At 48.4% G+C, this 23,760-nt stretch overlaps 1 protein-coding gene across 1 annotated transcript; it reads right to left on the reverse strand.

The window, feature by feature from the left end:
* Positions 1-1,211: 1,211 nt before the first annotated feature.
* Trim63 (tripartite motif containing 63) lies at positions 1,212-22,190 on the reverse strand. Its single transcript, XM_004657492.2, has 9 exons — positions 21,941-22,190; positions 19,895-20,067; positions 14,325-14,493; positions 13,594-13,689; positions 9,266-9,499; positions 7,865-7,887; positions 7,404-7,528; positions 5,707-5,778; positions 1,212-1,791 (listed from the first exon to the last, which is right to left on the reverse strand). The coding sequence occupies exons 1-9, from the start codon at positions 22,097-22,099 to the stop codon at positions 1,781-1,783; spliced, it is 1,062 nt and encodes a 353-aa protein (XP_004657549.1). The 5' UTR covers positions 22,100-22,190; the 3' UTR covers positions 1,212-1,780.
* Positions 22,191-23,760: the final 1,570 nt, after the last annotated feature.

A 23,760-nucleotide genomic window follows, 5' to 3' on the forward strand; every position in this document is an offset into this window, starting at 1 on the left:
GACTTTTTTTGCAGCAGGCTGCCTTGAGTGTTTAAATGGCTCCTGTTCTGTAGGTGAGACTGCCCCAGGGCACTCTTTGAAGTCACTCACATGGCGTATTAATGTACAAATGCACTTAGCCTTGCCTCTGACCCCTGGCCAGCCTGATGCCGCTGTAGCATGTGCCGTCACCTCATTCCTTAGCGCAGGAGGCTGCCTTGGCCTTCTCTGGAGGAAGTAAGTCTGGGCTGCAGAGGGCCTCTATTCTGTGAGGCAGAAAGAGCTCCAGCACCCTCACTGTTCCCACTGGACCACGAGGCTCTGGCTCTGCCCATCATATCCAAAGGAACACAGTGTGTGAGCAATGGTGAACCATTTCACTGCCCAGTAGATGCCCCCAGGGACCAAGGAAAGCCACCTGGAAATGCAGGAGGAATTAACACCCAAGGAGGCAAACTTCAACTTGGACAAACAAGAGACCGAAAAGAGCCACATACTGTGTCTCCTTTCTGCCTGCTGTCAATCAAATGTGGTCTTTCTGGCCTACTGCAAACAGCCTTCGCTGAGGGAACTGTGGGCAGCTCAGTCAGGCAACATCTGCACGCATTTGATCCTTCCTGCCTGCCTTCCATTTTCCTTGGCTCTGCCTGCTCTGGGATACAACCTCCAGTGCACCAGAACTGCCAACAACACTTTGAACCTGCTTTGTTTTTTGTTTTCCAAATATTTTATTAATTAATTTATTTGACAGAGAGAGAGAGAGAGAGAGAGAGAGAGAGAGAGAGAGAGAGAGGAGAAGAGAGAGAGAGAATGGGAGTGCTAGGGCTTCCAGGCAATGCAAAAGAACTGCAGACACATGCACCACCTGGTACATCTGGCTTACATGGGTATTGGGGAATTGAACCTGGGTCCTTAGGCTTCACAGGCAAGCACCTTAACCACTAAGCCATCTCCCCATTCCTTGAGCCTGATTCGTCAGGGCCAGATTTCCTTGGAGCTCAAACCCACACTGGGAAATGCTGGCAAGAGCCCTCCTTTAGGGGGCTGTGAACCTAGCTCTGTTTGTCCATGTCTTCTACCCATCGGTCCTGCTCGTTCACGGTGAATTATCTTCCAGAAAATCAAGCTGAATAACAGCTGGGTTATGGGTGAAACATTCATCCAGCATGATCAAGGCAACACACACACACACACACAGACACAGACACCAGGCTGAGTGAAACCCCTTATCTCTTGTGATAACAGAAAAGTAGCATTGTGCATTTATTAAAACAACATATAACACAAACTCAGCCCCATCTTGAGGATGGGCACTGGCATACAGTACAATGTTCTTTTCTAGGCCTTTGAGCGCCACCCAGCCCTCCCTCCCACCAAAGAAAGGAAGTGGGTAGCTCTATCAATCTGCCTTCCTTCCCTCTCTGTGACAATTGCCAGCCACACACTGACCAGGCGTGATCATACAAAAGTTCCTTTACAAAAAGCACCGGATTGGCATCCATATACAAGTATATACAAAAATCACATTTTAAAAACGTACAAAATACTTCATTTTGCACCAATGTAGAAAAGTGTCCTGTGTGACTGTTTTGAGCACGTTTCCAATTCTGGTTCGGTGGCTGTTGGACACAGCGATGGGTGTCCTCCGTGAGTCCCTGCTCTCTGAGCAGGGAGAAGACATGTCCCCATTTGTCCCTTCAGGGATCCCAGCCCCTCCCACCCTGGGTCTGTCACCATGGCAGCCGAGCCCACCCTTTTGCCCTGTCTCTCCATCCAGAGGGTGTCTCACTCATCCAGCTCCTCACTGGCGTCCTGCGATGGAGAAACAGACACAGAGGTAAGTGATGAGGCAAGGATTCGGTGGGGGGGCGGGCGGTGGATAGAGGGCCCGCAGAGCTTCAGGGACAAATAAAGCCACTCAAGAATATTTCAGGCCTGGGCTCTTCCATGGAAGCTAGAATAGAACTTTTGGCTGTCAAAATACTCTGCATTATATATGAAGCACAAAATGTTTAAACTACTCTCTATTCTTCTTTTATCATTTTATTTATTTATTTATTTATTATTTGCAATCAAAGAGAGAAAGAGAGAGAAGATGTTGGCATGCCAGGGCCTCCCTCCACTGCTACGAAGGACTCCTGGCGCATGTGCCACTTTGTGCATCTGGCTTACATGGAACCCGGCAAATCAAACCAGGGTGTTAGGCTTTGCAGGCAAGCAGCACCTAAACTGCTGAGCCATCTCTCCAGCCCTACTCCATTCTTTGGTTGGACTAGAATTTAGTTCCACTGGAGAAGTAGCGTGGGCTGATAGGTGCTCAGTAACACACATGCACTCCCAGGTGCTGGGAGAGGTGCTAAACGACTATCTCTGTTACTCCCCACTATGAATTCTTTAGGTCAGTCCACTTGTGTCCCCAAGCACAAGTGAGTCACCCAACACTCAGAGAAACTGTCAACTGCTCAGGATCACACAGCTTGTCCATAAGGTAGACGTGAGACTAAGAAGCCAGGTGGGTTTTGTTTGTCTGGTTTGGTCTTTTGACAATTACCGGGAATGAACCCAGAGCCTAGACCATTCCATGCCATGTAATTGCTACTATTGAGCCACATCTCCAGTTCTTTTTCTTTTGTTTGTTTGGATCTTGCTCTGGCCCAGACTGACCTGGAATTCACTATGTAATCTCAGGATGGCCTTGAACTCACAGTGATCTTTTTGCCTCGGCCTCCTATATACTGGGATTAAAGGCGTGTGCTACCATGCCTGGCTCTCTCTCTTTTTTTGTTAAATTTTTATTTATTTGAGACACAGAGAGAGGGAGGGAGGGGGAGTGAGGAAGAGAGAGAGAATGGGCAAACCAGGGCTTCTAGCCTCTGTAAATGAACTCCAGATGCACATACCACCTTGCGCATCTGGCTTACATAGGACTTGGAAAACCGAACCTGGGTCCTTAGGCTTCGCAGACAAGTACCTTAATTGCCAAGCTGTCTCTCCAACCCTATTTTATTTTATTTTATTTTATTTTTTTGAGGCAGAGTCTCATTCTAGATTAGGCTGGCTTAGAACTCTGTAGCTCAGGCAGCCTCAAACTCATGGAAACCCTTTTACCTCAACCTTTTAGTGCTTGGATAAAATGTATGTGCCACCATACCTGGCTTGTTTTTTGTTTTTTATTTTTTGAGGTAGAGTCTCACTCTAGCCCAGGCTGACCTATACTTCACTATGTAGTCTCAGGGTGGCCTTGAACTCATGTGATCCTCCTACCTCTGCCTCCAGAGTACTGGGATTAAAGGCGTGCACCACCATGCGGGCTGGCTTTGTTTTTAATATTTTATTTATTTATATGAGAGAAGGAGAGAGAACGGGAGTGGTAGGGCCTCTAGCCACTGCAAACCAACTCCAGACATATGCGTCACCATGTGCATCTGGTTTATGTGGCTTCTGGGGAATCAAACCTGGGTCCTTAGGCTTCACAGGCAAGCTCCTTAACCACTAAGCCATCTTTTCAGCCATTGTTTTGGTTTTGAGGCAGGTTAGAAGTCTAATTTAGGCTGCCTGAAACTCACGGTCATACTCTTATCTCAAGCCTCCCAAATCCAAACTGGGGACTACAGACCTATGCCACCACACCTAGAATTCCCCCCACACACTGAGGTAGGGTCTCACTCTAGCCTAGGCTGACCTGGAACTAATTCTATCGTTCCAGGTTGGCCTTGAACTCATGGCAATCCTCCTACCTCTACCTCTGCTGGGATTAGAGGCATGAGCCACCACGCCCAGCAAGCCCAGCTTTTTGCAACAAGGTCTCGCCACGCTGTTGATCTTGAACCCTTAGCTTTGCCGTGCTCCTATCTCAGCTTCCCCAGTAGTTGGGCTTGCAGACTTTGTACCACCAGTCCCAGTAGAAACCAGCCTCTTAACTAAGAAGTCATAAGAGCAAACTCAAATGCCCAAAAGGCTAGCAGGCAACGTGAATGACAGCAGTGTTTAGGCTCGGTGGTGGCGAGGCTGTGCATGTCTCATTTAAGGGGGCCCGTCCTTCCCAGACACAGCTCTCTAGGACTAAGTTCAGACCAGCGCTGAGAGTTCTTTTCAATTTTTCACACAAAAGTGGCCATGCCAATTCTTAGTTGAAATCTCTCTTCTATTCTAAATAATACTAACCTCAAGGCAAGACAACACACATCTGTAATTTCAGCACTCAGGAGGCAGAGGCAGAGGCAGGAGAATCACAGCAAGTTCAAGGCCAGTCTGGCCTACATAGCTAATTCCAGACCAGTTGGAGCTATGCAGGAAGACCTTGTATCAAAACAAAAAGGAAAACAGAAACAAAAACAACAACAAAAAGCCACAATAGCAGCCAGGCATGGTGGCTGCACACCTTTAATCCCAGCACCTGGGAGGCAGACGTAAGATGATCACCCTGAATTCGAAGCCACCCTGAGACGACATAGTGAGTTCCAGGTCAGCCTGGGCTAGAGCGAGACCTTACCTCGAAAAACCAACTCCCCCCCCAAATAAAACAGCAACCTAAAAAAGTGCATATAAATCAATAAATAAGCAAAAAGCCAGGCTTGGTAGTTCATACTCATAATCCCAGAATTCAGGAGGATGAGGCAGAAGGGTCACCAGACTAAGAAGTTATTTAGTTTAGTTTAGTTTTTGTTTTTTTTTTAATATTTTATTTGCCAGGAATGGTGGTGCACCCCTTTAATCCCAGCACTTGGGAAGCAGAGGTAGGAAGATTGCCATTGAGTTCGAGGTCACCCTGTGAGTTCCAGGTCAGCCTGAGCTATACTGAGACCCTACCTGAAAAAACCAAAAACAATTTCTTTAATTTATTTGTTAGAGAGAGAGAGAAAGATTCAGGTAGAGATGACGGGCACACCAGGGCCTCCAGCCACTGCAAATGACCTCCTGATGCATGTGCCACCTATGCATCTGACTTACATGAGTACTGGGGAATTGAACCTGGGTCCTTAGGCTTCACAGGCAAGTGCCTTAACGGCTAAACCAACTCTCTAGCCCTAGTTTTTGCTTTGAGACAGGGTCTTACTCTAGTCCTGACTGACCTGAAACCCACCCTGTAGTCCAGTCTGGCTTCAAGCTCATGTCAGTCCTCCTAATTCAACCTCCCGAGTGCTCAAAAAACATTCTCAAAATAATAGCAATTATAATAATAATTAAGTTTAAGAGTTCACTTATTTACTTGAGAGAAAAAGAATGGCCTCTTGCCAGTGCAAACAAAGTCCAGACACATATATCACTCTGTACATCTGGCTTTATTTGCGTATTGGAGAATTGAACCGAGGCCGCCAGACTTTATGAATCAGTGCCTTTAACTGCCAAGCCTCTCTCCAGCCCCATAAATCAAATTTAACTAAATTATAATGATAAACAAAAAGCACGCCCCAGGCCGGGCCTGGTGGCGTACACCTTTAATCCCAGCACTCAGGAGGCAGAGGTAGGAGGATCGTGGTGAGTTCAGGGCCACCCTGAGACTACAGAGTGAATTCCAGGTCAGCCTGGACTACAGCGAGACCCTACCTCAAAAAACAAACAAACAAACAAACAAACAAAAAATCATGCCTCCTAGGAATAGGAGCCACCTTTACCCCAGTGGGTAGCCTAGCATTGTGCAGGAAGTACCTCGTGCCTTCCCTGAAGAAATGACATGCAACCTTCCCTGAAGAAATGACATGCAAACGGAGACAGGGGACTTCTCACCTGCTTTCCCTTCTGCAGCTACTTCTTCATCCTGAACTTCTTCTTCTTCAAAGTATTCTTCCTCTTCCTCGTCTATGACAAAGATTGATTGGGTGAGGATGGGACCGGCTTCTCAGAGCAGCTATCCCCAGAGGATTTAGGTTGTGGGGATCACGTTCCCCTATGTCAACCAGAGATGGCAGGGATCGGGCCAGCAAGGTGCTGGGCTTGCAGTAGGAAGCTGCGCAGATATTGACCTGGAACTTGTCCGTTCCCATGCTGGCCTCGAATATACAGTAATCCTCCTACTTCAGCCTCCTGAGTGCTGGGATTAAAGGCATGCGCTGCCATGTCTGGCTTCCACCGGTGGCTTCAGGGACTCAGAGGAAGCACACTTTGTGATCTGCACATCTCAGAGGGACAGATGTCACCCAGGGAAAGTGCAACAAAGACACATTCTCAAGCCGGGTGTGGTGGCGCATGCCTTTAATACCAGCACTTGGGAGGCAGAGGTAGGAGGATTGCTATGAGTTCGAGGCCACCCTATATAGTGAATTCCAGGTCAGCCTGGGCTAGATAGAACAGGACCTTACCTCAAAAACAACAACAATGACAAAAATTCCAGCCAAGGGTGGGGGAGATGGTTCAGCAGTTAAAGGTGCTTCCTTGCAAAGTCTGTAGGCCTGGGTTCAATCCCCCAGGACTCACATAAAGCACAATGTAGCACATGCACCTGGAGTTAGTTTGTAGGAGCAAGAAGCCCTGGTATGGCCACTTCACTCTCTCTCTTAAATAAGTAAAACTTTCAGCCAAGGACTGGAGAGATGGATTAGCAGTTAAGGCATTTGCTTACGAAGCCTAAGGAACTTTCTTCAATTTCCCAGGACCCATATAAGCCACATGCACATGCATCTGGAGTTCCTTTGTCATGGCTGTAGGCCCTGGTATGTCCATTCTTTCTATCTGCCCCTCTCCTCTCTCTCTCTCTCTCTCTCTATGTACTTTTTTTTTTTTTTTAAGTTTTTCATGGTAGAGTCTCACTCTAGGCCAGACTGACCTGAAATTTACTACGTAGTCTCAGGGTGGCCTCGAACTTATGGTGATCCTCCTACCTCTGTCTCCCGAGTGCTGGGATTAAAGGTATGTACCACCACATCCAGCTACTGTTTATTTTTAGAGTCTTACTCTGCTGACATCAAATATCACCATCCTTTTGCCTCAGCTTCCCAAGTGCTGTGACTCCAGGCTAGCTAGAAAATAAGACTCAGGGAGGCAGAGGTGATTTGCCAAAAGTCACACAAATAGCAGAAACAGGATTTGAACTCAGGTCTAGTTGGTGGATCCATGTACAATTTATTGAGCAACGATATGAACTAGGCACTACACTATGCTCTGGGCTTATCTGAAAGATGGCTTCATAGCTGGGATCTTTTTTTTTTTTTAAATATATTTTTATTTATTTGCAAGCAGAGAGACAATATGGGTGTGGCTAGGGCCTCTTGCCACTACAAACAACTCCAGATGCATGTGCCACTTTGTACATCTGGATTTACTGGGTACTGGCCAGCATGCTTTAGAAACAAGGGCCTTTAACCATTGAGCTATCTCCCCAGTCCACTGGGATCCTTGTGGATCTATTTCCCAACAAGGCAGAGAGGGATGCTGTCTTTCACGGGTCGTGCAGAGGTACAGGCCAGCGGCATTGTCATTTCCTTTACCTGTCCCAAAGTCAATGGCCCTCAGGGCGTCTGCTATGTGCTCCAAGTCCAAAGTGAAGAAGTCCATGTTCTCAAAGCCCTGCTCCGTCTTCCCCAGCTGGCAGCCCTTGGACGCCTCCACAATGCTGCAGGAGACAGAGAAGCAGAGTGAGATCATGGGGCTCCCCGCAGGGGTGGTGGTATCTTGGCCTGAGCTCTGCAAGACCCTGGGCCAGGCCACACCTGCTCTGCAGTGGGAGGCCCCTGAGCTGGGCTGGGTCAGGGGTGAGTGGGTCGGGGGAGTATTTCCTTTCCAGTCTCAAGCAGAGTGGATGGTCCAAGAAGGTAGGATGGGAGCCCAGGGAGAGTCCCCCACTGCTGCAGGCCTCACGCATGGAGTCCCACTGGGCAGATGTCAGAAGCCCTTGGGGACAGGGACGGGGGCAGAGGGATTGGGTCACAGTACCTTGTGAGACACTGACCTTTTGATGAGCTGCTTGGCACTCTGTGGGGAGAGAGAATAGAGGTTAGGATTGCAGGTGGCAGGTACCCCAGGAGTCATGCAAAACCCATGACTGTGTCATAGGTGGACTCCTGGTGCCATTCTTGGGGCAGGTGTAAGCAGCTCCCTGCCCTAAGCTAGGCAAAGCTTAGACCCTTCCCCTTGGTCTGTGGTCAACATAGTTCTTGTCTAAGACCCCAAGACCCTCCCGCTGAACTGGCAGGAAGCCAGGATCCTGGAGGTATCAGAACACTCCCAACCCCTGAAGCAAACTGGATGAGGATCAGATGACCTGCCTTTTCAGCTCAGAGTCTGGGGCTGGAGAGATGGTTCAATGGTTAAAGGCACTTGCTTGCAAAGCCTGATGGCCAGAGTTCGATTACTCAGATCAGGGTCTGGACAAAACTGGACCAGGGGCCAAGCTGAAGGCATGGGTTTTCATTTATTTATTATTCATTTATTTCATTTTTTGAGGTCCCTACTCTACCTGCTCTCCCAGGCTGACCTGGAGTTATAGAGTTTCAGGGTGGCCTCAAACTCACAGTGATCCTCCTACCTCTGCCTCCCCAGTGCTGGGATTAAAGGCGTGAACCACTACATCCAGCAAGATTTTTATGTATTTATTTGAGAGAGAGAGAGAGAGGGAAAGAGACAGAGAGTGAGAGAGAGAGAGTTAGAGAGAGAGAGACCCAGAGAGAGAGAGAGAAAATAGGCATGTACCAGGGCCTCCAGCTACTGCAAAGGAATTCCAGACACATGTGCCTTCTTGTGCATCTGGCTTATGTGGGTACTAGGGAATCAAACCTGGGGCCTTAGGTTTCACAGGTAAGCACCTTAACCACTAAGTCATCTCTTCAGCCCAAGAGTAAAAAAATATATTTTATTTTATTTCTTTGAGGGAGAAAGAAGCAGATAGAGAGAATGGGTGCACCAGAGCCTCTATAGCCACAGCAAATGAACTCCAGACATACGTGCCATCTTGTACATCTGGCTTACATGTGTCCTGGGGAAAATTGAACCTGGGTCCTTTGGCTTTGCAGGCAAGTGCCTTAACTGCTAAGCCATCTCTATATCCCCCATGACTTTTCTTAACTAATTACTTAATTTGAAAGTAGAGAGAGAGAGAGAGAGAGAGCAAGAAATGGGCATGCCAGAATCTCTAATCACTGCAAATGAACTCCAGATGCATGCACCACCTTGTGAATCTGGCTTTACATGAATACTGGGGAATTGAACCTGAGCCTACAGGCTTTAGAAGCAAGTGCCTTACACTGAGCCATCTCTCCAACCCCCTCATCCAGGTTTAAATGGCTTAAGGGCCCATGGGAAGCTAGTGAAAAGTACAATTTGAACCCACCCAGCCCCTTCAAGTGCTGCTCACCAAGAGAAAGGTGGCCCCGCCAGGCTCGTCCAGGGACTGGATGGCCGTCTCCACGAGTTTGGTGGACTTCTCCAGCTGCTCCCGGTACTGCTGGATCAGGGCCTCGATGAAGCTCAGCTTCTCCTCCTGCTCCTGTGTGACACGCTGCAGCAGCTCGCTCTTTTTCTCATCCAGGATGGCATAGAGGGCGTCAAACTTCTGGCTCAGCGCTTCCTTCACCTGGTGACTGTTTTCCTGGGAACAGAAATCCTACAGTTACAACTGTGTGGTTCTGACTCGTTCCTGGGACAGAAGGCTCCAGGAAGTAGCCATCTATAGTACGATCTTAGGAAGTCCTCATCAGATAGAAAGAAAACACTGGTTATAAAAGGACAGAAGTGTATGTAAGCAAACCTAGAGTGGTACTGGCCTGTAATCCCAGCACTTGGGAGGTTGAGGCAGGAGGATGGAAAGTTTAAGGCCTAGTTGTGCTATAGGGAAAGTTTAAAACTAATTTGGACAACTTAGTGATACCCTTTCTCAAAATGAAAAAAAACAAGCCAGGTGTGGTGGCACATGCCTTTAATCGCAGCACTTGGGAGGTAGAAGTTGGAGGATTACCATGTGTTTGAGGCTACCTTGAGACTACATAGTGAAGTCCAGGTCAGCCTAGGCTAGAGTGAGACCCTACCTCAAACAAACAAAAAAATAGAGCTGGAGAGATGGCTTCATGGTTAAGGCAATCACCTGTGAAGCCTAAGGACCCATGTTCAATTCCCCAGTACTCATGTAAACCAGATGCCCAAAGTGGCACATGTGTCTGGAGTTCCTTTGCAGTGACTAGAAGCCCTGGTGTGTTCATTCTTTTTCTCTCTCTGTCTTTCTCTCTCTCTCTCCACACACACATATATAATATATATAACATTATTTTTTTCTGAGGTAGGGTCTTACTCTAGCTCAGGCTGACCTGGAATTCACTACGTAGTCTCAGGGTGGCCTCAAACTCGCAATCATCCTCTTACCTCTGCCTTCTGAGTGCTGGGATTAAAGGCATGTGCTACCATGACTGGCTTAAACACACACACACACACACACACACACACACACACACAATAAAATAAAGTAAAAAGTAAAAAGAGAGCTGAGGATGTAGCTCAGTAGCAGAATGCATTCATAAGGCCTTGCATTCAATCTCTAGTACCACAAATAAGAAAGAAGGAAAGAAGGGGCTGGACAGATGGCTCAGCAGTTAAAGGCTCTTGCTTACAAAGCCCAACAGCCTGGGTACGGTTCTTCAGTACCCATGTAAAGCCAGATTACAAAGTGGCATATGCCTGGAGTTCATCTGCAGTGGCGAGAGACCGTGGTGTGCCCATTCTCCACCCCTACTCTTGCAAATAAATAAATAAAATTTTAAAAAATAAAAACAAGAAGGAAAGGAGGGATGGAAGGAGAGAAAAAGAAAAGAAAGATGGGAGCTGGGGATATAGCTCAGTTTGTGGAGTGCTTGCCTGGATCCCTGGTTTCAATCCCTGGCACCATATAAACAAGATGTGGTGGTGCATGCCTGTGATCTCAGCACTGGGGAGGTGGAGGCAGGAGGATTAGAAATTCATAGTCATCCTCAGCTATATAGTGACTTTGAGACCAGACTGGGATATATGAAACCCTGTTTCAAAACAGAAAAGGCTGGAGTTAAGGCTCGCTATCAAAGGTTTTTGCTTGCACAGCCTGATGGCCTGGGTTTGATTTCCCAATACCCACATAAAGCCAGATGCACAAAGATGGCATATGCTTCTTGAGTTTATTTGTAGTGGCAAGAGGACCTGGCACACCAATTCTCTCTCTCCTTGCAAATAAATAAATAAAATATTTTTTTGAAGAAAAAGAACAGAAGAATGAAGGAGGGAAGGAAAGAATGGCAGAAAGAAGGAAGGAGGGAAGGAAGGAGGGAGGGAAGAAGGAAGGCCAGGTTCCTACAAGATCTACAGCAGTTTCCTGGGGACATTTGGAGGCTGGTGTCATGGGGAACAGCTAGAAGTTCTAGGGTCACATGGCACAAGGCCCCCTCATATCCCAAGTGGGACGTAAAAGGAGCTTCACTCCTGCACCCCCAGACCAGCTGAAACCCCCTTTTCCCCAACATATGTGCTGCACCTGCTTTCTGTGTAAATGGGCAGGACAGCAGCAGCCTCAGACAGGGGCGGTTCTCACGTTTCCCCACCTTCCCACAGATAGCAACTATCATGTCCCCTCCCCCACTTCATATCTAGCACCCCTCCACAGGGCAGACTGTAGTCCTGAATGTTCTCTCCTCCTCCTCCTCGTCTTTCTTCTTCTTTTTTTTTTTTTTTTTCAAGGTAGGGTCTCACTCTAGCTCAGGCAGGCTGACCCGGAATTCACTCTGTAGTCTCAGGGTGGCCTTGAACTCACTACCTCTGCCTCCAGAGTGCTGGGATTAAAGGTGTGCACCACCACACCCAGCTTGCTTGCTTGCTTTCTCTCTTTCTTTTTTTTTTTTTTGAGGTAGGGTCCCACTCTAGCCCAGTAGTCTGAGGCTGACCTTGAACTCACAGCAGTCCTCCTACCTTAGCCTCCTAAGTGCTGTGATTAAAGGTGTGCCCTACCAAGCTTGGCCTTCTTCTTTTCAAGTTTTGTGAGACAAGGCCCCATGTAGCCGAGGCTGGTCTCATCTTCACTGTGTAGCTGAGGCTGGTCTTGAACTCTGGATCTACCTGCCTCAGCCTCCCAAGTGCTGGGATTACAGGTGAATGAAACCAAGCCTGGATGGAAAGGCTCATCTTGGGCCAGGGGTAAAATGCATGCTGTGCAGACCTAACAATCTGAGCTCAAATTCCCAGAACCCATGTAAAGCCTGTCTCAGTAGACAGCACTGTAATCCCTGCAAGGCAAGATGGGAGACAGAGGCAGGAGATGCCTAGAGCAGAGCAGTGAACGAGAGACCCTGCCTCAAACAGGGTAGAGGGTGAGGACCAATACCCAAGGCTGTCTTCTGACCTTCACGTGGGCATTAAATTGACACATGTCCAAACTCACACGCGTGTGTGCATGCATGCACACACACACACAACACACAAAGATAGTAATAATAATAAAAGGGAAGAGTGTGGGAGCGTGGCTCAGTGGTAGAGTACTTTTCTAGCATGCATGCGACCCTGAATTTATTCCTCAGTACTTAGAGACAAAACAAAAAGGGGAAGAAATGCAGAATTAAAGCCAGATAAGGTGGAGCATGCCTGTAGTCCCAGTACTTAAGGGTTGCTCTCAAGTACTCAAATTTAGGAAATTTGAGGCCAACCTGGACTACATGAGACCCTGTCTCAAAAAAAAAAAAAAAGAGGGGGGGGGGCTGGAGAGATGGCTTAGCAGTTAAGCGCTTGCCTGTGAAGCCCAAGGGCCCCAGTTCGAGGCTCGATTCTCCAGGACCCACATAAGCCAGATGCACAGGGTGGCACATGCATCTGGAGTTCATTTGCAGTAGCTGGAGGCCCTGGTATACCCATTCTCTCTCTCTCTCTCTCTCTCATTTTGCTTCTCTCTCTCTCTTTCTGTCGCTCTCAAATAAATAAAAAATAAACAAATTAAAAAAAGAGGGGAGGCTGGGGAGATTGCACAATGATTTAAGGTGCTTGCTTACAAAATCTGCTGGCCCTCGTTCAAGTCCCCAGTGCCCAAGTAAAGCCAGATACACAAAGTGGCTCATGCATCTAGAGTTGTCAGTAGCAAGAGGCCCTGGAATACCCATTCTCTCCTCTCTTTCTCTTCTTGAAAATAAATAAAAACATTTTTAAGCAGGGTATGGTGGCACACACCTTTGATCCCAGCACTCTGGGGAGGATCCCTGTGAGTTCAAGGCCAGCCTGAGACTACATAGTGAATTACAGATCAGCCTGGGCTAGAGTGAGACCCTACCTTGAACCCCCACACACACCAAAAAAATAAATAAATAAATGAAAGAAAGAAAGAAAGAAAGAAAGAAAGAAAGAAAGAAAGAAAGAAAGAAAGAAAGAAAAGAAAAGAAAAGCAGAATCACATTGTAGACCTTCTGAACCAGATCCTGAGTTTTCATAGGACCTGAGGGTGAGGTGGGTGCCTTTAAGGTTTGAGAAGTCTTGTTCTACAACCAAATTCTGGCCATTATTGGCAAGACAGCCCTGAAGTCTGGGTCTGGGGTAGGAGGTACTTTCTGAGTGAATGGAATGATGGCTTAGCTCCCTTCCCCTGTCATCTCTATTGGCCATACTCCAGATCCCAACCTCCACACTCAACTCAGGATGAGGGGAGCTTCCCCAGAGACCAGCTGCACTGAGGCCTTCCCGTGCCCTCACCTTGGTCACTCGACAGGAGTCCTCCAGCTGAGTGATGATAGTCTGCACACGGTCGTTCCCAGCCACCAGCATGGAGATGCAGTTGCTCAGTTCAGTCTGGACAAGGGGGGAGGGAGAGGGGGAGAGACAGAAATAGACTTAGTGGCAGCTGACTGAGGCAGAAGCGGCATAGTGCTCTGTCCCGACAGATTCTTCAGTGGGGATGGCACCCCTCTTTCTGACACTATACTGCATCCTTTATTTACAGATAAGGCTCAGAGAGGGCAACTGAGCAAGGTACTGAATGACAAAGGACTGAGAAAAAAAAAAAATAAAGGAGTTGGCGAGGTCAAGAAGAGAAAGTTCAAGAGATGGGGGAAGGGTAGGGAAGAAAAGAGGGGTTGCCAGGGTGGTGGAGAGCAGGCTCTAAGCTACCTCCAGAGCAGGAGAATATGAGGTATAGGATGGGGCACAGCTCAGGTGGAGGAGTCTGAGTCCCAAAGTATGAAGGAGAGAGAAGCCATAGCCTGGGAGGGCCCAGAGGTCTCTCCCCTGGGGCCACACCCAGGTGCTCTCAAATGGCTCTAAGTATAGCCGATGAGCTCAGCCTCTTCCCCAGGGAGGCAAAAGCAGACTGGTGGCCTGGGAAGTCCCTCCAGGAGGACTATTCCTGAAAGGTCTTCTCAGCACGTCTCCACAGATCAAATCCACCCCCTGGATCATCCCCGGGCAGCGGAGGCTGGAGCCAGTACCTTCTGCACTTGGAACACACTCTGCAGCGGGGCCACCTCGCAGGCCTGGTGGGCCCCAAACACCTTGCACATGGAGCAGGTGGGCACCTCGCACGTGAGACAGTAGATGTTGATTTTCTCATCCTCATGCTCCTTGCACATCGGGTGACTGCCCTTCTGCAGGGGCCTACTGAGGTGGAGAAGGGTCACAAAGTCAGGGGAGTCCTGAGTCACTGTCTCCTCACTTCCTCCAAACACAGTCCCTCCCCCCCCCCACCGCCACTTTCACAGGTCAGTTTTCATTGGTCAACTGCCCCAAACATCTGCTTTTTGTCTTCAAGGGGCTCAGGACCAAGGAAGGCAATGACACCAAGCCTGTCCCCATAGCCTAAGACTCAGTCTCCCGTGCTACAGCTAGCCTGGGAAGAGGACCCAGGTACTTGTCCCAGAATTCCAGAATCAGATCTGAGGATGTCTCAGAGAAGAGGAAACAGGGTCCCAGGAAAGAGAATGGACTCATCCCAAGGTCACCCAGCAGGTCAGGCAGGGGAGCTGGGGTGCCTTCACTCTAATTATAGTCTCTATAGCTCTTGGTGACTGCAGCCCGGACTCTGAGCTAAGCACTTTATACTGATGGCCTCACTGAAGTCTATATTTAATCCACCAGACTGGATCCTCCATCAGGCCGGGACACTTGCCTACATCGTCCCCATGAATCTACAGTGTAATGGTGCCTGACATGGAAACCACAGTAATTAAATCCAGGTAGAAAGAAAACATTAATAATTTCACCCTGGGGGTACCTGTGGGGCTCAGGAAAGGAGGCTGGAATGTAAGTGGCCTGAACCGTTCTTGAGAAACCTAGCACACGTCTTGACCCCCACACGGGGTTCCTTTCTCCTGTGACAAAGGCCTAAACTAGAGAAGGACATAAGTGACTCCATATTGGGAACTTATACAAGCAAGTTCACCTTAGCTGGTACCTTAGGATGTGGTCTCACCTGCACTTGAACTTTATGCTTGGCTTACTTTAACACAATGGGTCACCACAAGACAAGATGTTTTTCTCCCTATTAGCTAAATGCAATCTTTAGCTTCTGTATTAACTGCTGCTTGCTTGCAGTTGCAGGAGAGGGAAAATGCAGGGAGGGGAGGTTCTGGAAAAGTTTGTTTTTTTCTAAAACAATTAAAATTAACTCTTGGTTTCGTAAGATTATGATTATTGAACTTCTGAACTATAAAACTAAGATGTGCAATCTTATGGATTTCTCCTATAAAAGGAGGCCTGAAGCCCAGCCTGGCATTGCATTCAGGCTGCCGAGTCCTGGACGCAGTTGCCGGCCGGCTAATCAAGATTTCTTTCCTACCACTCGGTGTCCATGTGGTCTTCCCTGGGGGTCCTCACCGTAACTCTCCACGACCCAGAGTCTTGTCACCCCTGTGCTAGCTCTCGTCCTAGGGTGTCTTTCTCTTGTGGTGCTGTTTTCGGGGCATCAGTCACTTATTTCCCAGCCTAGATCCAAACTGCAGGATGGAGCCTTACCTCTCTGGTGCATCACATCGCCACCATTTCTGATGCCCAGCCCCATCAACCCCAGGCATTTCATAAATGCCAAATGGTGACTGTCCCCTATCAGTAGCAATGCACCTTCCAGTGGCCTTGCATAGCTGGTTACACCACCAGAGCTGAATGAGACAGGGTCACATATGCCACCCAGGCTGACTTTGAGCTTACAAGGTAGCAGAGGGTGACCTTAGACCCCCGATTCTTCTGCTTCAATGAAGTCTAGCTAATTATGTTTTTGTTGCTGATTGTCGGTAGGGGTGGGGGTAACTGGGATTAGACCCAGAGCCTTGGGTTACACAAGAGTTTTACCACTAAGGTACATCCACAGCCTTTGTTAGTTTCTTTTTTTTTGTTGTTGTTGGTTTGTTTGTTTGCCTAAGTCAGCCTCAAGCTTGTGATCCTCCTGTCTCAGCCTCCTAGGCAGCTAGGATTACAGGCGTGTACCACCTAACAACATATTGTATATTCTTAGTGCTGCATTCTAGAAAACATGTAAGAATATTTACTGTTAATTCCAGCACTTGAGAGGCTGAGGCAGGAGGATTTTGAGTTCGAAGCCAGCCTGGACTACACAGTAAAATCTCTCAAAAATTCAAGGGCCTGGGGCTGGGAAGATAGCTTAGCAGTTAAAGGTGCTAGATTGTAAAGCCTGGTGGCTCAGGGTTCAATTCCTAAACTACTTACATAAGATGGATGCTAAAAGTGGCATCAGCATCAAGTGTTTATTTACAATGACAAGAGGCTCTGATGAGTGTGCATGTGTGCATGCATGTGCACACATAATCAAAAAATAAATAAAAATTTATGGCTGGAGAGATTGCTCAGCAGTTAAGGCACTTGCCTATAAAGCCTAGTGACCCAAAGTCCATTCCCCAGCACCCATGTAAAGCCAGATGCACAAAGTAGAGCATGCATCTGAAGCCCATTTGTAGTGGCCTAGTGTGACCACTCTGTCTCTCATCTATCTCTTGCTGCTTGCAAATAAATCAAAATGTAAATAAAATCAGACAAGAAGCATATTTTAGCACATTCCTTTTACTCTCAGCACTTGGGAGGCTAAGGTAGGAGAATTGCAGTGAATTTAAGGCCATCCTAAGGCTACAAAGTGAGTTCTAGGTCAGCCTGGGCTAGAGTGAAACCTTGCCTTAAAAGCCGGGTGTGGGAGCCAGGTGTGGTGGTGCACACCTTTAATCTCAGCACTTGGGAGGTAGAGGTAGGAGGATGACCATGAGTTCAAAGCCACCATGAGATGACCCAGTGAATTCCAGGTCAGCCTAGACTAGAGTGATAGCCTTCTTGAAAAAAAAAGGAGATAGAGAGTGAGAATGGGTGCACCGGGGCTCACTGCAAATGAACTCCAGACGCATGAGCCACCATGTGCATCTGATTTATGTGGGACCTGGAATATCAAATCTGGATCCTTAGGCATCACAGGCATGTGCTTTAACTGCTAACCCATCTCTCCAGCCCTGTTTATTTATTTATTTGCAAGCAGAGAGAGGGAGACAGAATGGGTTGGCCAGGATCTCTAGCCACTACAAAAGAACTCTAGATGCATAGGTCACCTTGTGCATCTGGCTTTACATGGGTCCCGGGGAATCGAACCCAGGCAAGTTATGCTTTACAAGTAAGTGCCTTAACTGCTAAGCCATTTCTCCAGCCCAAGAATTCATATTTTGAAAGTAAGAAAGAAGGGCCCGAGAGATGGTTTAGTGGTTAAGGCACTTGCTTATGAAGCCTACGGACCCAGATTTGATTCCCCAGGACCCATGTAAGCCAGATGCACAAGGTAGTACATGTGTCTGGAGTTCCTTTGCAGTAGCTAGAGGCCCTGGTGTGTCCATTCTCTATCTCTTTCATAAATAAATAAATAAATACATTTTTTAAAGTAAGAAAGAGCGAGGCATGGTGGCATATGCCTTTAATTCCAGCACTCAGGAGGCAGAGATAGGAGGATTGCTGTGAGTTCAAGGCCACCCTGGGACTACATAGTGAATTCCAGGTCAGCCTGGACTGGAGTGAGACTCTACCTCAAAAAAAAGGAAAAAAAAAAAAAAAAAGGAAAAAAGAGAAAAAAAAATCCAAGGGCCAGGGAATTAACTTAGTTGGTAGACTGCTTGTCTAATGAAGCCTTGGATTCAATCTCTTGTTCACAGACACAGGAAAAGAAGGAAGGGAAGATATTTATCATGGATCCAGTCTCACCCTCTTCCACTTTCCCACTGCTGGTAAACCCCGACCTTCCCTGACCTCCACTTCGTCGTGGAGAAGTCACCTCGCGGTGTCGTGGAGAAGTCACCTCGCGGTGTCGTGGAGAAGGCACCTCGCGGTGTCGTGGAGAAGGCACACAGGGGCGTCCATGGGAAGAAGTGAAGGCAGGGCTCACACGTGGTCAGGGCTCAGCGAGTGTCCGTAGTGTTCCCACTTCCCACCACCATCCGACTTGGCAATGTCAGGTCTGTTGCCATGACAGATCTTACTGTCTGCTCCATTGAGTGAAGCTCTCAAGGCTCACCCCAGACCCCCCAAGGCACCAGTAACTACAGCATGTTCCTGGAGAGATTGGGGTTTTTTTTTTTTGAGGCAGGGTCTCATAATAACCAGGTTGAGTTCCGGGTTGACCTAGAACTCACAGAAATCCCCCTATTTCAGCCTCCTGAGTACTGGGATTGAAGGTGTGTGCCACCATTGCCACCATGCCTGCCTATGTTTTTGTTGTTGTTGTTATTATTATTATTAATTATTTTGTTTTTTTTAAGGTCGGGTCTCACTCTAGCTCAGGCTCATCTGGAATTCACTACATAATCTCAGGTTGGCCTCAAACTCATGGTGATCCTCCTACCTCTGCCTCCCGAGCACTAGAATTAAAGGCATGCACCGCCACACCCGGCTGCTATTTTATTTTTGAAACAGGGTCTCATATAGCTCAAGATGAACTCAAACTATGTAGGAAAGAACAGCCCTGAACTCCTGATTCTCTCACCTTCACCTCTCAAGTGCTAGAATTGCAGGTGTGTACCATACCTGGCTCTTAGAGGTTCTATTTCTCTGTCTCTCTTCTTTCTTTCCTCTATTCTTTTTCTTTTTTCTTTCTTTCTTTCTTTTTTTTTTTTTTTTTTTTTTTGTTAGTTAGGGTTTCTCACTCTAGCCCAGGCTGGCTAGTCTCAGGGTAGCCTCAAACTCACGATCATCCTCCTACCTCTGCCTCCTGAGTGCTGGGATTAAAGGTGTGCGCCACTGTTCCTGGCTTGTTTTGTTTTTGAGGTCAGGTCTCACTCTCTCGTTCTCCTATTGGAAGACAGAGTCCTGCTATGTAGTCTAGGTTGGCTTTGAACTCTTTTTTTTTAAACATTTATTTATTTATTTTGAGAGAGAGAGAGAAAGAGACAGATATAGAGAGAATGGGTGTGCCAGGCCGCTAGCCACTGCAAATGAACTCCAGACGTAGGCACCCCTTTGTGCATCTGGTTTATATGGGTACTGGGGAATCGAACCTGGGTCCTCAGGCTTTGCAGGCAAATGCCTTAACCACTAAGCAATTTTTCCAGCCTGGCCTTGAACTCTTGATCCTCCTGCCTCAGACTCTCAAGTGCTGGGATTACAGATGTGACCCACCACACGTGGCTGACTTCGCCCCTTTGAGACTGTTTCCTCATCTATGGAACGGGATAACCAGAGTCAGGCTCAATCCATCAGGACGAGGCGTTCCCAGACCCCAGCTCAGGCTGTCATATGAGCCCCCTTGGCTGATCTCTCCCTGAACACTTCCTTTGCTGCAGGTCTCTGTTCCTCTCACATTTTCCCCTGGCTTCTGACTCAGTCTCCCTAGGGGGAAGTTTGACCTCTGGGCCTCTTTCCATGCTGAGAGTGAACCTGAGAGCCAGGGTCCTGTTTAAGGATGAGACAGATGGCTCTCTGAACTGGCCTGTGTGGCTAGCCTCTCCAAGGGCCAAGCCCTGTGCGGGGGAGGAGGCATGCCCCGCCCAGCTGGGGCAGTGGGGGTGGGCTACGCAGCTGCACTGACCTCGAGCACTCCTGCTTGTAGATGTCGATGATGTTTTCCACCAGCAGGTTCCTCTGCAGGCCATACACCCCGTGACGGTCCATGATCACCTCGTGGCGGCATGAGGGGCAGCGGAAACGGCCTCCAGACATGGACACGGAGCCACCCCGGTTGGTCCAGTAGGGATTTGCAGCCTGTAGGCAGCCAAGGCAAAAATAAGGCTCACGTGTCTTTCCTCTGTAATCTCCTGCTTGCTGCAAACTCACATCAGCCAAAGGACCTGACCCTGGGTCCTGTCCTAGGCCCAGCCCACCCTCAGGGTCCCTTGGTTGAAGCACCCAAGCAGTCAACAGGTTGGGACAGCAGACCTGTTTAAGTCATATTTATTCTCATTGTACCACTGATGAAATGGACCATTTCAGCTCCTAGGACAGCTACTTTAAAAACATACGGAAATGCCAGGCGTGGTGGTGCGTGCCCTTAATTCCAGCACTCGGGAGGCAAAGGTAGGAGGATTGTCGTGAGTTCGAGGCCACCCTAAGACTACATAGTGAACTCCAGGTCAGCTTGGACCAGAATGAGACCCTACCTCGAAAAATAAAAAATAAAAAAGACACATGGAAAGAACATTGTGTGTGTGTGTGTGTGTGTGTGTGTGTGTGTTTAAATATTGTTTATTTGTACTGTGTGTGTATGGGCACACCTGGGCCTCTTGACACTGAAAAGAACTCTAGATGTATGCACCACTTTTTTTTTTTTGGTTTTTCGCGGTAGGGTCTCACTCTAGTCCAGACTGACCTGGAATTCACTCTGTAGTCTCAGGGTGGCCTCAAACTCACTACCTCTGCCTCCAGAGTGCTGGGATTAAAGGCGTACGCCACCACTCCAGGCTCACATGCACCACTTGGGCGCTAGGCAATTGAACATGGACCAACAAGCTTTGCTAAGCCCTCTTCCCAGCCCCCCCCTTTGTAATGTAATTTATTCATGCTCATGTGTGCGTGTATGTGTGTGTGTGTGTGTGTGTGTGTGTGTGTGTGTGCACACGCGCCAGGATCTCTTGCCACTGCAAACAAATGCCATTTACATGCATCACTTTGCATCTGATTTTATGTGGGTGCTAGGGAATTGAACCCTGGGCCTGCAGGCTTTGCAAGCAAGTTCTTTTAACCACTGAGCTATCTCCCCAGCCCTGGATTTTGTGGGGGTTTTGTTTGTTTTTTTGAGACAAGGTCTTGCTATGCAGTCCAGGTTGGCCTTGAACTCGCTATATAGCTAAGGATGGTCTTAAAGTTTAAAAAGCCATCTTCCTGTCTCAACCTACTGAGTGCTGAGTGTATGTGTATCATACCTGGTTTTGAAAGACTTTTTTTTTTCTTTTTTTTTTGAGAGAGGGAGAGAGAGAAAAAGAGGCAACTAACTCTAGATGCATATGCCACCTTGTGCATCTGGCTTAGGTGGGTACTGGACAATCAAACCTGGGTCCTCAGGCTTTACAGGCAAACGCCTTAACCATTAAGCCATCTCTCCAGCCCCTGAAAGACCATTTTTGTAGTACCGCGGGACCCTAGATTCCCACCACCCAGCCAGCACATCTACTTCCTTTCCTTTCGCAGGGAGCTGGAGTCCCCTTTGTCCCCATATTGTCGCAAACAGCGTTGAGGGGAAGGCGCTTTTACACCCCAGTGCCTTCTGCCACCCTCCTCCCAAAGCTCTGGGCCTCCTGCCATGGATCTGGCTCCCACCCCAGGGTCTGGTTTCTCTCTCTTTTCTGCCTGCCTGCCTCTTATCACTTCAGGCATTTGATTCTTGACTGGAGAGTCACCAGTGGGCCAACCGCACAGAGCAAGGAGCGGTGAGCAGGTGGGGACAGGCTTCCTGCGTCATGGAGAAGGACTGGAGCAGCCAAGCGTCCTCCTCACCCCCGCCCCACCCCCACCCCAGCCTGGTTCAGAGGCTTCCTTGGGGTTTCGTGTAACATCAGATAGTCGCAAGGGCCCCGGGTTAAGAAGGAAGGGAAGTTGAGTAACACCTGCGCTCTGGGAGCGGCCCCTGCCCAGTACTGACCTGGAAGATGTCGTTGGCACACTTCCGACAGAGGTTGTGCTGGCAAGGCAGGATGACCACGGGCTTGGTAAACATCTCCAGGCAGATGGGGCAGATCAGCTGCTTCTCCAGGTTCTCCATGGTGTTCCCATCTGGGATCAGGCTGGATTTAAAATCCATATTGCAGGAAGGTGTGACCACCTCACACTAAGCGGAAACGCAGGAGGTCTCTTGCCTTTGTCCCCAAGCCACCTCGGATCCTCTTCGCCTTCTTCCCCTGGCGCCCAATATTCTGCCTTGGTCTGAGGCCCCTCTGATATTTATAGCTGCGCCTCAGTCACATGAGCCCCAGGCCAGGACCAGCTGAGCATTCCGATGCCAAGCGGCTGGTGGGGCTTGAGTTTCCTCCAAGCCTCAAAGACTTGGCCCTCTCGGGTCACATGCAAAGGATGAGCAATCGCTGTTCCCCCCCCCAGGTGGGGGTCGTAAACAAGAACAGCCTGTTCGCAGGCAGACTGTGGGGAGGGCTGGGTACCCAGAGTTTCCTGCAGAAGTTGCTCTCCCCCTGGCCCAGTTAGGAGCAAGGGATGGGACCTAGAGAGGGGGCTCCTGGGATTCAAGTCAAATAGTTAATAGCACCCCTGTGCTGACTTGACTCATTTCCCTGTTGGAGCCTTGGGCAGCTCCAAAATGAGGGCTCAGGGTAGCCCCTCTCTGGGCCCATCCCCCTCCCTCAGACCAGTGCACAGCCTTTTGCTAAAGATCTTGGAGACCCCCATCCCAGACAGCCTTTCCTGGTACCCCTTGGCCCCTTCATTTGACTTTTTGTTGTTTTGTTTTTTGAGGTAGGGTCTCACTGTAGCCCAGGCTGACCTGGAATTCACTCTGTAGTCTCAGGCTGGCTTTGAACTCACAGCAATCCTCCTACCTCTGCCTCCTGAGTGCTTGGATTAAAGGTATACTCTTCCAGCCCGGCCTTGACATATCTTGAAAAGGGTCCAGACAATGAAGAGATCTTTTCAGAAGTCACCTAGAAAGAATGTGACAAAGCCAGGAATCTTTGGTGTACTGACTGTACATCAGGCGCCAAGATGACAGATGAGTGACCTATGTCACTGCCTGAGATACCCACAGCCCAAAAGGGAGATGGACCAGAACTTCCCTTTGGCCCCATGAAGCCCAACCTGAATACTTAGAAGCCAGCCAAAGGCCACCCCCGCCTTGCCTTTCTGTACACATGTTCATTTTTTAAAAATTGTTTATTTTTATTTGTTTATTTGAGAGCAACAGACAGAGAGAGAGAGAGAGAGAGAATGGGTGTGCTGGGGCCTCCAGCCACTGCTAATGAACTCCAGATGCATGAACCACCTTGTGCATTTGGCTTACATAGGTCCTGGGGAATCGAGCCTTGAACCAGGGTTCTTAGGCTTCACAGGCAAGCACTTAACCGCTAAGCCATCTCTCCAGCCCCATGTTCATTTTTTTTTAACTATTATAATTAATTAACCAAGCATGGTGGGATACACCTTTTATCCCAGCACTTGGGAGGCAGAGGTAGGAAGATCATGGTGAGTTTGAGGCCACTCTGAGACTACATAGTGAATTAATTCCAGGTCAGCCTGGGCTAGAGCAAGACCCTACTTCAAAAAACCAACATATGCACACCAGGGCCTGTAGCCACTGCAAATGAACTCCAGACACATGGGCATCTGGCTTATGTGGGTACTGGGGTATCAAACTTGGGTCCTTAGGCTTTTCAGGCAAGTACCTTAACTGTTAAGCCATCTCTCAAGCACGCAATTAATTAATTAATATTTATCTGGAGAGAAAGTATGGGCACA

The sequence above is a fragment of the Jaculus jaculus genome, chromosome 5 (assembly GCF_020740685.1).
Source record: "Jaculus jaculus isolate mJacJac1 chromosome 5, mJacJac1.mat.Y.cur, whole genome shotgun sequence".
Lineage (NCBI taxonomy): Eukaryota > Metazoa > Chordata > Mammalia > Rodentia > Dipodidae > Jaculus > Jaculus jaculus.

Excerpts from the sequence above, each read along its gene's own strand:
- Trim63 (XM_004657492.2), bottom strand. The coding sequence starts at position 22,099 with ATGGATTTTAAATCCAGCCTGATCCCAGATGGGAACACCATGGAGAAC. Across the intron at positions 7,888-9,265 it reads GCGGGGCCACCTTTCTCTTG|AGTGCCAAGCAGCTCATCAA; the intron begins GTGAGCAGCACT and ends CTCTCCCCACAG. Across the intron at positions 7,529-7,864 it reads GCCAAGCAGCTCATCAAAAG|CATTGTGGAGGCGTCCAAGG; the intron begins GTCAGTGTCTCA and ends TGTCTCCTGCAG.